This window comes from Callithrix jacchus, chromosome 22 (assembly GCF_049354715.1).
Source record: "Callithrix jacchus isolate 240 chromosome 22, calJac240_pri, whole genome shotgun sequence".
Lineage (NCBI taxonomy): Eukaryota > Metazoa > Chordata > Mammalia > Primates > Cebidae > Callithrix > Callithrix jacchus.
Genome location: NC_133523.1, coordinates 11682216 through 11696061, shown reverse-complemented (window position 1 = coordinate 11696061; position 13846 = coordinate 11682216). Strand labels below are relative to the sequence as shown.

The 13846-nt window shown below is 52.3% G+C and overlaps 1 protein-coding gene across 5 annotated transcripts in view; it reads right to left on the bottom strand.

Annotated features, from left to right (window-relative positions):
• MAST1 (microtubule associated serine/threonine kinase 1) overlaps positions 1-13846 on the bottom strand; it is a 43118-nt gene that overhangs the window by 2409 nt on the left and 26863 nt on the right. For all 5 annotated transcript variants that reach the window (XM_035287072.3, XM_008987365.5, XM_054249220.2 and 2 more), the window contains 12 exons: positions 7859-7997; positions 7626-7758; positions 7323-7488; positions 6690-6791; positions 6399-6521; positions 5707-5816; positions 4501-4679; positions 4175-4422; positions 3014-3220; positions 2574-2803; positions 1552-1674; positions 1326-1462 (listed from right to left, as the gene is read on the bottom strand). In XM_035287072.3, coding sequence (XP_035142963.1) covers positions 1326-1462; positions 1552-1674; positions 2574-2803; positions 3014-3220; positions 4175-4422; positions 4501-4679; positions 5707-5816; positions 6399-6521; positions 6690-6791; positions 7323-7488; positions 7626-7758; positions 7859-7997 — 1897 coding nt within the window. The remainder of the gene's footprint in view (positions 1-1325; positions 1463-1551; positions 1675-2573; positions 2804-3013; positions 3221-4174; positions 4423-4500; positions 4680-5706; positions 5817-6398; positions 6522-6689; positions 6792-7322; positions 7489-7625; positions 7759-7858; positions 7998-13846) is intronic.

Here is a 13846-nt window from a genome sequence, read left to right as displayed (position 1 = left end):
CATGATCTTGGCTCACTGCAAACTCTCCCTTCCGGGTTCAAGCAATTCTAGTGCCTCAGCCTCCAGAGTAGCCTCCTGGGCAGCTGGGACTACAAGACTGAGCCACCACTTCCAGCTAATTTTAGTATTTTTAGTAGAGATGGGGTTTCACATGTTAGTCAGGCTGGTCTCGAACTCCTGACCTCAGGTGATCCACCCACCTCGGCCTCCCAACGTGCTGGGATTACAGGCGTGACCCACCTCTCCCGGCCAAAAGCCACCACTTCTGGTCCTGCCCACCCCTCTAGTCCCTCCGTCTTTCACTACAACCCAGCTATCAAGACAGAACTTCCCTTAGCTCGGTGCTGCTTGGTTCCTCCCTCCTCCCACTTCAGGCCCCGCCCAACCTTTTGGCCACGCCCAGTACAGCCTAGAAACACATCCAAACAAAACCAACCTGGTCCCACCCGTCTCTAGTCCCCCTCTTCCACTACAACCCACCTATAAGTGCGGGCAAAAATGTACTTAACTCAGCCACGTCTGGCTCTTCTCACTCAAATCCCTGTACTTGTTTGGGCCAAACTCACTGATCAAAACAGAACAGTTTTCTGGCCCCACCCGCCTCCTTCCTAGGTCCTCCTATCTATAAGGGAAGATAGGATTTCAGTTGGCTGCATCTTGCCTGGCATACTCATTCCAGATAGATATTTCTTATTCTAGTCTCTCCCAGTTCAGCCTAAACACATCTAACAGATAGGACGATCTCCTGGACCCCTCCATCTTTGGACATCTTTCTTTCCAGTTCGCATCTGCTGGGCCTGCCTACATGTGCAAGACCCTCCTACAATGCATTTCTCTGATCCTAGAAACCTGGCACAGCTTCTGTTCTTGGCTCCTCTCACTTTTACAGCCCTTTTTTTTTTTTTTTTTTTGAGACAGAGTCTGGCTCTGTTGTCCAGGCTGGACTGCAGTGGTGAGATCAGAGCTCACTGCAGCCTCGACCCCCTGGGGCTCAAGTGATCCTCCCACCTCAACCTCCCAGTAGCTGGGACCACAGGCATGTGCCACCAAGCCCAGCTAGTTTTAGCCCAGCTAGTTTTAAAAAATTTTTGTAGAGGTGGGGTCGCCCTATGTTGCCCAGGCTAATCGAGACTCCTGGGCTCAAGTGAGCCTTCTGCCTCAGCCTCCCAAACTGCTGCGATTACAGGTGTGAGTCATCCCAGCCCCTCTTGTCTGTTGTTCCCCCCACCTTTCCCGTGCTCTTCCCTGCGATGACCTCATCTGTGCCCCTCCCACCTGAGTTCCACCCTCTCCTCAAAGACCAGGCCGTTTACAGCTGTGCCAACCTCTCCTGGCCCTCTTTGGCAGAGGGCCGCTTGTTCCTCCGAGCCATTTTGGCCTTGTAGCTGCTGCGCCTTGCAGGGCCGATTCGGATAGAGGTATTTTCGAAGGGCGTTGTGGTCACCGCTACCTTGTTGCCACTCTGGGGGAAGAAAGGGGGGAAATGCCCTGCTGGGGGTTGCGCAGACCTGCCCCACCCTCCGTCCAGGGTGCCTCTTTCCCAGCACTCACCTTAAGAATCAGCTCCACGACCTCAGGATGCACCATGCCATGCACAGGCTCCCCATTCACGTGGGTGATGAGATCTCCAGCACAGAGTCCTGCTTCCTGGGCTGGGCCTCCTTCCTCCACGTGCTGGGGAAAGAGCACCCCACAGGGGCAGGGTTAATGGGACTGGTAACAAGGAAAGCTCCTAAGCTTATGTGCGGGACACTTAGCTCTGCCTGCACAGAATCCTCATAACACCTTGTGAAATAGTAATTCTTATCCCCATTTTTTTTTTTTTTAGGTAGAGTCTCGCTCGATCACTGAGGGTGACACTGGCACTCTCTTGAGTGCCCTGGCACTATCTTAGCTCACTGCAACCTGCGCCTCCTGGTTTCAAATGATTCTCCCACCTCAGCCTCCGGAGTAGCTGGGATTACAGGCATGTGCCACTACCTCCGGCTAATTTTTTTTTTCTTGAGACAGAGTCTCACTCTGTCATCCAGGCTGGAGTGCAGTGGCGCAATCTTGGCTAACTGCAACTTCTGCCTCCTGGGTTTAAACAATTCTCTGCCTCAGCCTGCTGAGTAGCTGGGATTACAGGTACATGCCACCATACCTGGCTAATTTTTGTATTTTTAGTAGAGACAGGGTTCTACCATCTTGACCAGGCTGGTCTTGAACTCCTGACCTCATGATCCACCTGCCTCGGCCTCCCAAAGAGCTGGGATTACAGACGTGAGCCACCGTGCCTGGCCAATTTTTGTATTTTTAATAAAGATGGATTTTCACCATGTTGGCCAGGCTGGTCTCGAACTCCTGACCTCAAGTGACCTGCCCACCTCAGCTTCCCAAAGTGCTGGGATTGCAGGCCTGAGACACCGCACCTGGCCTATTCTTCCCACTTCGGAGATGAAGAAATAGGCTCAGAGAGGGAAGAAGCATAGAGGGTGACAGAGGAGTCTCACCCAGGCTGCCTGGTTTGAGCTGGAGTGGCCTTCTCCCCCTAACCCTTCACTCTGGGATAGACTCCACCCATGAGTACTCACCCAGACAATGTGGTGGACACTGTAAACATCCGAGTCACCCATGTAGACACGGATGGCACGCAGCGTGAAGCCATACTTCTTGCCTGACCGCTGGATGGTGATGGGTGAGCGGAGCCCACTGACAGCTGGTGAGTAGTCCCGGCTGGGTGAGGAGTCCCGTGAGGATGGGTTGGAGGACAGAGATCGTGGCGACATGGGACTAGCAAGGGGTGAGCTTCCATGTGGGTCCACTACAGACACACAACCATGATCAGAAGTCAGAACCAACAAGACACACGTCTCCCTGTATCTGCTCCTCCCTCCTCCCAAGTCTAAGTGGCAGAGCAGTCTCTGATTGGTCCATTCTGGAGCCAATCACTGTGGACAGGAAAATGCATCATTTTCATTGGTCTGCCCTGCCTGAGGCGGCCCCTCCCCTGCCAGGTGGGGCCCAGCATTACCTGCAGGAATCATGACAGATAAGGCAGTGGCTGAGGCTGACTTGATGACTTTGCCCCCAGTTCGAGAAGGCCTCTTCTCTACTGCCGCGTCCCCTGACATCTGCTGGTGCCGCGCCCGGCGCAGAACCAGGTCATTGGTAGCCCTTGGGCCTGATGCATCCCCATCCTTCGAGGGTGGGCAGAGGTCACCTGGGCGTGAGCGGTCAGCTGCAACAGAAAGCAGGTGTGTTAGGGATCAGTCCAAGACCAGGGATTTCCCACAGGTTGTTTCCTTGTCTGGAATGTTCCTCCCATTTTTTATCTCCGACGGACGGTGAGTTTCATCCAAGCAGGTAACCTGCATCCCGCACTGCTGCTCATACAGTGATACAGTCTGTATCACTGAGTGACCGTGGCATTGGGGTGTTTCTAATGTTAAAAATCCCAAATTAGGCCGGGCGCGGTGGCTCACGCCTGTAATCCCAGCACTTTAGGAGTCCGAGGCGGGTGGATCACAAGGTCAAGAGATAGAGACCATCCTGGTCAACACGGTGAAACCCCGTATCTACTAAAAATACAAAAAATTAGCTAGGCATGGTGGGGCACTCCTGTAGTCCCAACTACTCGGGAGGCTGAGGCAGGAGAATTGCTTGAACCCAGGAGACAGAGACTGTGGTGAGCCGAGATTGCGCCATTGCACTCCAGCCTGGGTAACAAGAGCTAAACTCCGTCTCAAAAAAAAAAAAAAAAATCCCAAATTGGGCTGGGGGCGGTGGCTCACACCTGTAATCCCAGCACTTTGCGGGGCCAAGGCAGGCAGATTACTTGAGGTCAGGAGTTCGAGACCAGCCTCGCCAAAATGATGAAACCCCTTTTCTACTAAAAATACAAAAATTAGCCGGGTGTGGGTAGTGCGTGCCTGTAATCCCAGCTACTCGGAAGGCTGAGTCATGAGAATAACTTGAACCTGGGAGGTGGCGGTTGCAGTGAGCCGAGATCACACCACTGCACTCCAGCCTGGGTGATGGAGTAAGACTCTGTTTCAAAAAAAAAAAAAAAAAAAAAAATCCCAAATTGGAGTGTGAATAGTAGCGAGATCTTGCATAAACAGCACCAGGCTTATGGGATGCACACTATATGGCCAGTAGGACATTGGGGAAGGCAGCACGATAGGGCACTCACGGGCCTCGGAGTCCCCGGCGCTGGAGGGGCCTTCTCCTTGAGTCTCCTCTTTGGGAGCGTGTGCATCCAGCGAGCCAGGGGGATCGGAGCTGGGCCGGGGAGGCCTGCGCAGCCTGGCCTCATCCTCGTCCTCCTGGGGGGCGCTGAAGCGGCTGGGCTCCAGCAGCGCCGAGAAACGGCGGCGGGCGCCCAACGGGGGACTGGCCTCTCCCTCCAGGAAACTGGCCTCGGACGCGGAGAATCGCTTGCTGCAGGGAGGGGGTATGGTCAAGGAAGACACGCCCCCTTCAACCCCCGCCCCCAAACTCCGCCATTCCCCAGCTCACATCTCCGGAGAGCCCCCTCTCCAGGTCTTCTCACGCAGGGTCAGGCCGCCCAGCCCCTCCCGCTTGCCGGCCACCTTCTCCTCGGGGCCCTTGGTGCTTGGCTCCCGTTTGCTGCTCCCTGCAGCCGCTATTGGGGTCTTGGGCTCGTGCTGAGACAACTGCTCCATGCTGCTATACACCTGTAGGTGGTGGTGGAAGGCAAGTCCAGTCCCGGGTTCCACCTTCACTCCAGAGCTAATCAGCTTCCTGGCACTAGATCCCCCGCAAAGCGCACTTCACCTTCTGAGGCCTGGCCTCGCCCAGTTTTTCATCACCACCCCACAAAGTTATGCCCTGCATTTTATTCTAGGCTCTGCCCCCTACAATGCCCTGACCAATCTGCTCTCCACACAGCCCCATCTTCCCAGCAACCCCCTTAATTTAGCCTCTCCCAGGCTAGGCCCTGCACCCCTCTACAAGTTGCTTCTCAAAGCAAGACCTATGGCTTCTCTGCTACTAGAAAAAAATAAAAATAGCCGGGCTCAGTGGCTCAAGCCTGTAATCCCAGCACTTTGGGAGGCCGAGGCGGGCGAATCACGAGGTCAACAGATCGAGACCATCCTGGCCAACTTGGTGAAACACAGTCTCCACGAAAAATTCAAAAAAATTAGCTGGGCATGGTGGCACAAGCCTGTAGTCCCAGATACTCGGGAGGCGGAGGCAGGAGAATCGCTTGAACCAGGGGGAGGAGGTTGCAGTGAGCCGAGATCGCACCACTGCACTCCAGCCTGGCGACAGAATGAGGCTCCGTCTCAAAAAAGAAAAGAAAAGGAAAAGGAAAAGAAGAATAAATAAATTTGACATTTTGGGCTGGATGAAAAATAAATAAATAAATGAATGAAAGCAAGACCTCGCAGGGCTTTGCCCCGCCCTGGCTGCTGGCCTCATTCCCACGTCCTGACCCCGCCCCATCCAGACCTAGCCCCGCCCCACCATGGCCTCATCTGCCCTACTGTCCTGATTGCTGTTAGATTCCACTCAATGCAAATGGCCCGTCCCATAGACTCCCGAACCTGCCTCCCGCGTGGCCTTACCACTCAGACCCCTGCCCCATCAATAACTTCCGGCACTTGAGACCTTGGGCACCAGGGAACCTGTTTCTCACCATCTCTCCAAGCCCTATCCCTCCAGGGGTCTCGCCCTGTCCCACACCCAGCCTTGGCACACCTTGCTGAAGCGCGGAGAGCAGGAAGAGAACTGGCGGATTTCCACGGGCTCCTCCTCCGTTGTGTCATCCTCGTCATAGGAGTTCACGTGGTGATACCTGTCTGAGCGGGCTGGGGACGGGGTATGGGCTGCGACTGCGGGTATGGCTTTCCTCTTCATATCACACCCTCACAGGAGCCCAGTCCTGGTCAAGCCAGGTCTACAGGTCTGCAGGTCAGGCCACGCCCCTGCCTCATTAGTGAATTTAATTTAGGCTCCGCTTCCAGGTTAGGTCCTTGCCCCATTCTCAGTGGCACCGTCTATCCCCACCTCCAAAGAGGCCACGCCCCCAGATCCCACCTACAGCATTCTGCACCCTGGCCTCACCCCAGGACATTTTGAACTCTAGCACCTCTCTCTAGCTCATATCCAGGCTCACCCTCATACATAACTCACCCCTGTCCAGGCCCCATACCTACCCCAGTCTCAGGTTCTTACCTACATTTTAGCCGGAGCCCCACCCATGTGTTAGCTCCGCCCCACATGGCCCCGCCCCCGAGAAAGTCCCGACCCCACCAAAAATACCACCTTTGCACCTAGGTATCACATCATGGTACCTAACCGGGCCCTATCCCAGGCTTTACTTACCCCAGGGTCCCTCTTCCCGGAGCCCACCCCTCGACCCAGGCCGTGTGCCTCGTGTCCCCGCTCACTGTCAAAGTAGCTAGTGTCATCTTCCGACTCTAGGTGGGGAATGAACTCGGCCTTCTGCCTCAGCAGCCCTGTCCAGTCCAGGTCTCGAAAGAAACTGTGCTGCTTCACCTCAAAAGCACCGCCTGGGAGGGAAAGAATTCCAGCCACAGCTGATGACCAGCCCAGCAGCCCAGTCCGGAGTTCCATTTCTTCAGCCCCAGGGCCACAGCACAGGTTGAGCCTGGGGTTTTGGAGTCCTACTCTCCACCACTGGGGCCTCTGCCCTCAGCTCCTCTGCATGGCAGACTTACCTGCCCCAAGCCTGACTAGAGGGTTGGTCTGCAGGAGGCTGGATATGAGGAGCTGGGCCTCTGTGGGTAGGGCCTCATCTCCCTCAGGCCACAGGATGTCATCTGCAAAACAAAACGGAACTTGGGGGTGTCTTTTTATTTTTATTTTTTTTGAGACAGAGTTTTGCTTTTGTTGCCCAGGCTGGGATGCAATGGCATGATCTTGGCTCACCACAACCTCCGCCTCTTGGGTTCAAGTGATTCTCCTGCCTCAGCCTCCTGAGTAGCTGGGATTACAGGTATGCACCACCATGCCTGGCTAATTTTGTATTTTTAGTAGAGATGGGGTTTCTCCATGTTGGTCAGGCGGGTCTTGAACTCCCGACCCCAGGTGATACGCCCACCTTGGCCTCCCAAAGTTCTGGGATTACAGGCATGAACCGCCACACCCGACCTTTTTTTTTTTTTTGAGACAGGATCTCTCTGTGTTACCCAGGCTGGAGTGCAGTGGCACGATCATGGCTCACTGCAGCCTTGACCTCCAGGGTCCAAGGGATCCTCTGAGGGGTCACTTTTGAAGTCCTTGGAACCCTGGGCCAGTCCATCTCCCCTTGCACCCCATGCCCTACCCCTGTACACTGCAAAGCCACATACCACTGATGACCTGTCCAAATAGTTCTTCTGGCGTATCTCCGAAGAAGGGCACACAGCCCACCAGGAACTCGTAGAGGATGATCCCCATGGCCCACCAGTCCACTGGCTTGCCATAGCCTTGACGCAGGATGACCTCGGGTGCGATGTACTCTGGGGTCCCACACACCTGGGGGCAGGCTGTCAGCCCACGCCCTGGCCACAGGAGGGCCCTCGAGGGAGAGCTCTGCCCCCCACCAGGCCCTGGGCCCCTGAGGTTCTGCCAGGTCACTCCACCCGAAGCGACCCCCATGCCCGCACACACACCTGTTTGTCCAGGAACTCCCGGGCGTCCTTCTCGATGTGGCCTTCGTACAAATTGGTCGTGAGGCTCATGAGCCCCATCTTGGAGAGGCCGAAATCTGTGAGCTTGATGTGACCCATGGAGGTGATAAGGAGGCTGCAGGCAGAAGCGGGGGTCTCAGGGACAAGGCCCTTTCACTCTGACTCCTGGCCTCCCGAGGAGCAGAGAGGAAGTGATGGGAAAGATCAAAGCTCACTTGTCAGGCTTGAGGTCGCGGTGCACGATGCCATAGTTGTGTAAATACTCCAGGGCTAGTACCGTCTCAGCAAAGTACATGCGGGCCATCTCTACGGGCAGCGCTCCGATATTCTTCAGCAGGGTGGCACAGTCGCCGCCTGCAAGCCAGGGAACGGGCCCATGTAAAGAGGGAGACACTCCTCCCTCTGGACGTGCGCCATAGCCCCAACTTCTCATGTTATGTTGTATACCCATTTACAGATAAGGGAAACTGAGGCTCAGAGAGGAGCTTCCCTCTCTCCAGGTTCTCTACTGGGTTCTCCTTGTCCTGTTAGCCATCCTCCAAAGTTGGTGTCATCAGCTCATCTTATACACAAAGGGATGGAGACTCAAAGAGAGGCTGGGTCATGCAGGCAGTTGGTTGGTGGAGGTGACATTTAGTTGGGGAACGAGACTGCCCACTTATCAACTGCATCTGGAAGCACCTCTAACTCCTGATGTCTGAACCTTGACACTGGGAGCCTTAGGTGCATATTCTTGGCCTTCTCCAGATTTTTTTTTTGAGATTATTTTTTCTTTAACCATTGCCCAGGCTAGAGTGTGGTGGCAAAATCACAACTCACTGCAGCCTCGACCTCTTATCTCAAGCAATCCTCTTGCTTCAGCCTCCTAAGTAGCCGAGACTACAGATGTGAGCCCACCATGCCCAGCTAATTTTTTAAAAATTTTTCTTTAAGGCCGGGCGCGGTGGCTCACGCCTGTAATCCCAGCACTTTGGGAGGCAGAGGCAGGTGGATCACGAGGTCAAGAGATCGAGACCATCCTGGTCAACATGGTGAAACCCCATCTCTACTAAAAATACAAAAAATTAGCTGGGCATGGTGGCCCGTGCCTGTAGTCCCAGCTACTCAGGAGGCTGAGGCAGGAGAATTGCCCGAACCCAGAAGGCAGAGGTTGTGGTGAGCCGAGATCGCACCATTGCACTCTAGCCTGGGTAACAAGAGCGAAACTCAGTCTCAGAAAAAAAAAGTTCTTTAAGGCCGGGCATAGTGGCTCACACCTGAAATCCCAGCACTTTGGGAGGCTAGGACTACTGTCATGAGCCGCTGTACCTGATCTCCAAATGGATTTTCTTAACACATAAATCTGATCATGTCAAATCTACTTAAAACCCTCCATTAGCTTGACATGGTGGTGGCTGCCTATAGCTTCAGCTACTTGGGAGGCTGAGGTGGGAGGCTCGCTTGAGGCCAGGAGTACAAGGCTGCCGTGAGCTGCGATCTCATCACTGCACTCCAGCCCCAAGAACTCAGTAAAAACGAAACAAAACAAGGCCAGGTGAGGTGGCTGACACCTGTAATCTCAGCACTTTGGAAGGCCAAGGTGGTTGGATCACTTGAGGCCAGGAGTTCGAGACCAGCCTGGCCAACATGGTGAAAACCCATCTCTACTAAAAGTATGAAAATTAGCCAGATGTGTAGGATTATACACACCTGTAATCCTAGCTACTCAGGAGGCTGAGGCAGGAGAATTGCTTGAACCTGGGAGGCAGAGGTTGCAGTGAGCCGAGATCACTCCACTGCACTCTAGCCTGGGTGACAGTGTGAGTGAGAATTCACCTCAAAAAAAAAAAGAAAAAAAGGAAGGAAAAGAAAAAACAAAAAGCAATGCTCCAGTGGCCTTCTGTTTTCCTCAGAATGAAATCCACTGCCATTCCAGTCTCTGGAATGTCCTCCTCATCCAGCATCCCTTCACCCTCATCTCCCCTCCCTTGCTTGCTTGGCTTCAGCTCCTGTGGGCCTCCTTGTCACTCCTCCAAATCCAAATTGTCACCTAAGAGACTTTGCACCACCAGATCATTTATCCCATCATAATCCATGCTCTAAAAGCTCCCTGCCTGCCTTCCCATCACCTCCTCCACCCTCATGGACCTCCTGTCCTCACTATGAAATGTCCTAGTCGGGTAAGGTGGCTTATACCTGTAATCCCAGCATTACGGGAGGCCAAGGTGGGCTGATCACCTGAAGTCAGAAGTTCAAGACCAGCCTGGCCAACATAGTAAAACCCCGTCTCTACTAAAAATACAAAAGTAAGCTGGGCACAGTGGTGGTGCACCTGTAGTCCCAGCTACTAAGGAGGGTGAGGCATAGGAATCGCTTGAGCCTGGAAGATGGAGGTTGCGACGCACCGAGATCGTACCACTGCACTCCAGCGTGGGCGAAAGAGTGCGACTCCATCTCTAAATAAATAAATGAAATGTCCTTATCGCCTTTGGCTTGCTTTACTTGTTTAATGACTATCTATACAAACCAGAATGGCCTGGACCCCTTCTGTGCCACTGGCACCTAGCACAGCATGTGACCTGAGGAGGCATTGTTGAGTGACTAGATGGCTGACTGGAAGGCTTGGAGGTGGCACAGCTGAGGCCCCAGGGATCATGTGTGTGTCCTAATAGCCACACCACGTGTGCTTTTGAATAATAGATGGCTTAACATTTTGGGTGAATACATGCACAGATAGATTGATTAAAAACAATATATAGCCATGCACTGTGGCTCACGCCTGTAATCCCAGCACTTCGGGAGGCTGAGGCGGGAGGATCACCTGAGGTCAGGAGTTCCGGACCAGCCTGGCCAACATGGTGAACCTGTGTCTCTACTAAAACTACAAAAATTAGCCAGGCATGGTGGTGCATGCCTATAATCACAGCTACTTGGGAGGCTGCGGCAGGAGAACTGCTTGAATCTGGGGAGGCTGAGGTTGCAGTGAGCTGTGACCATGCCATTGCACTCCAGCCTGGGCGACAGAGTGAGACCTTGTCTCAAAATCAAAAAAAGGTAATGGACAGATGGACATGGAATAATAGATAAATAGGGCATTGGCAGATTGACTGATGGTGAGTGAGTAGATGATAAACGGATGAGCAAATGAAAAGATAAATATATTCAAAGGCCAGGCACAGCGGCTCACGTCTATCATCCCAGAACTTTGGAGGCTGAGGCAGGTGGATCATCTGAGGTCAGGAGTTTGAGACCAACCTTTCCAATATGATGAAATCCAGTCTCTACTAAAAATACAAAAAAAAATATCCTGCCTCAGCCTCTGGAGTAGCTGGGCATGGTGGCATGTGCCTGTAATCCCAGCTACTCCAGAGGCTGAGGCAGGAGAATCGCTTGAACCTTGAAGGCAGAGGCTGCAGTGAGCCAAGATCAAGCCACTGCACTCCAGCTTGGGCAACAAGAGTGAAACTTCATCACAAAAAAAAATACAAACACACACACATATACAAAATTAGCCGGGCATGACGGCACACACCTGTAATCCCAGCTACTCGGGGAGGCTGAGGCAAAGGCTGCAGTGAGCCGAGATCATGCCACTGCACTCCAGCCTGGGTGACAGAGTGAGACTCCATCTCAAAAAATAAATAAATGAAAATAAAGATGGATGGCTAAAAAATAGCCATATAGGTTCGACCAGCTGGACCTGCCCCTGGCTTCTTCCTCAGAACACAGCCTTTACATTTTGTTGTTGCTGAGATGGAGTCTCACTCTGTCACCCAAGTTGGAGTGCAGTGGTACAATCTCTGCTCTCTGCAACCTCTGCCTCCTGGGCTCAAGCAATTCTCCTGCCTCAGCCTCCAGAGTAGCTGGGACTACAGGGTACATGCCATCTCACCTGGCCAATTTTTGTATTTTTAGTAGAGATGCGGTTTCACTACGTTGGCCAGGGTGGGCTCAAACTCCTCATCTCAAGTGACCCACCTGCTTCTGGGATTACAGGATTTAATTACAGGATTACCCACCTGCTTCTGAGATGAGCCATCTCACCTGGCTAGTTTTTTTTTGTTTTTTTGTTTTGTTTTGTTTTTTGTTTTTAAATAACAACAGACCAGGCATGGTGGCTCACACCTGTAATCCCAGTCCTTTGGGAGGCCAAAGTGGGTGGATCACCTGAGGCCAGGAGTTTCAAAAAAAGGTTACAATGACAACAATAAAAATAGATGTACAATAAAGTCCTAGTGTAAACTATGGACTTTAGTCAGTAATAATATCACTATTCGTTTATCACTTATAATAAATTTCCCACACTAACATAAGACGTAAATAAATATGGCAAACTGGAGGGAATGTGGGAGTGGGTATGTGAGAACTCTATGTGCTATCTCATGAATTTTTGTGTAAACTAGAATTTCTCTAAAATAATGAAGTCTTAATTTAGAAAAACAGGCATATCATGGTAAACAGACATACGGATGGATAAACAGATGGACAACCACATAGACAAATGGATGGATGGATGGATGAACAGATACAGGCTGGGCACGGTGGTTCATGCCTGTAATCCCAATGTTTTGGGAGGCTGAGGCAGCGTGATCTCAGACTAGCCTACGTGAAGTGGTGCAATCCTGGCTCACTGCAATCTCCGCCTCCCATAGTGATCCTCCCACTTCGGCCACAGGAGTAGCTGGGATTACAGGAATGTGCTGTCTGGCTAATTTTTGTATTTTTAGTAGAGAAGGGGTTTCGCCATGTTGGCCAGGCTGCTCTCAAACTGCTGACTTCAAGTGATCTGTCCGCTTTGGCCTCCCAAAGTGCTGGGATTACAAGAGTTAGCCACCATGCCCAGCCTAAAAAAGATTTTTTTTTTTTTTTGAGATGGAGTTACACTCTTTTTCCCAGGCTGGAGTGAAATGGCATGATCTCAGCTAACTGCAACCTCCACTCACCGTTTTCAACAATTCTCCTGCTTCAGCCTCCTGAATAGCTGGGATTACAGGTGCCCACCACCACATCTGGCTAATTTTTTGTATTTTTAGTAGAGACACGGTTTTGCCAGGTTGGCCAGGCTGGTCTCGAACTCCTGATCTTAGGTGATCCACTTGCCTCGGCCTCCCAAAGTGCTAGGATTACAAGCATGAGCCACCTCGCCCAGCTTAAATTTTTTTCTTTTTCTTTTTTTTTTGAGGTGGAGTTTCGCTGTTGCTACCCAGACTGGAGTGCAATGGCACGATCTTGGCTCACTGCAACCTCCGCCTTCTGGGTTCAAGCAATTCTCCTGCCTCAGCCTCTCGAGTAGCTGGGACTACAGGCGCACACCACCATGCCCAGCTAATTTTTGTATTTTTAGTAGAGACGGGGTTTCACCTTGTTGACCAGGATGGTCTCGATCTCTTGACCTCGTGATCCACCTGCCTCGGCCTCCCAAAGTGCTGGGATTATAGGCGTGAGCCACCGTGCCTGGCCAAATTTTTTTTTTTTTTAATTAGCTGAGTGTGGTGGTCCGTATCTGTAGTCCCAGGTATTTGGGAGGTGGGGGTGGGAGGATTTCATGAGCCCAGGCATTCGAGGCTGCAGTGAGCTGTGATCACACCACTACACTACAGCCTGGGCAACAGAGTAACATCTCGTCTCAAAAATAAATAAATAAAATAAAACAGGCCTGGCACAGTGACTCATGCCTATAATCCCAGCACTTTGAGAGGCCCAGGCAGGCAGATCACTTAAGGTCAGGAGTTTGAGACCAGCCTGGCCAATGTGGTGAAACCCTGTCCCTGCTAAAAATAGAAAAATCAGCCAGGCATAGTTGCACAGGCCTGTAATCCCAGCTATTTGGGAGGCTGGGGCATAAGAATCACTTGAGGGCTGGGCGCGGTGGCTCATGGCTGTAATCCCAGCACTTTGGGAGGTCGAGGCGGGTGGATCACGAGGTCAAGAGATCGAGACCATCCTGGTCAACATGGTGAAACCCCATCTCCACTCAAAATACAAAAAATTAGCTGGGCATGGTGGTGCGTGCCTGTAATCCCAGCTACTCAGGAGGCTGAGGCAGGAGAATTGCCTGAACCCAGGAGGCAGAGGTTGCGGTGAGCCGAGATTGCGCCATTGCACTCCAGCCTGGGTAACAAGAGCGAAACTCCGTCTCAAAAAAAAAAAAAAAAAAAAAGAATCACTTGAGCCTAGGAGGCAGAGGTTGCAGTGAACCGAGATCACACCATTGCACTCCAGTC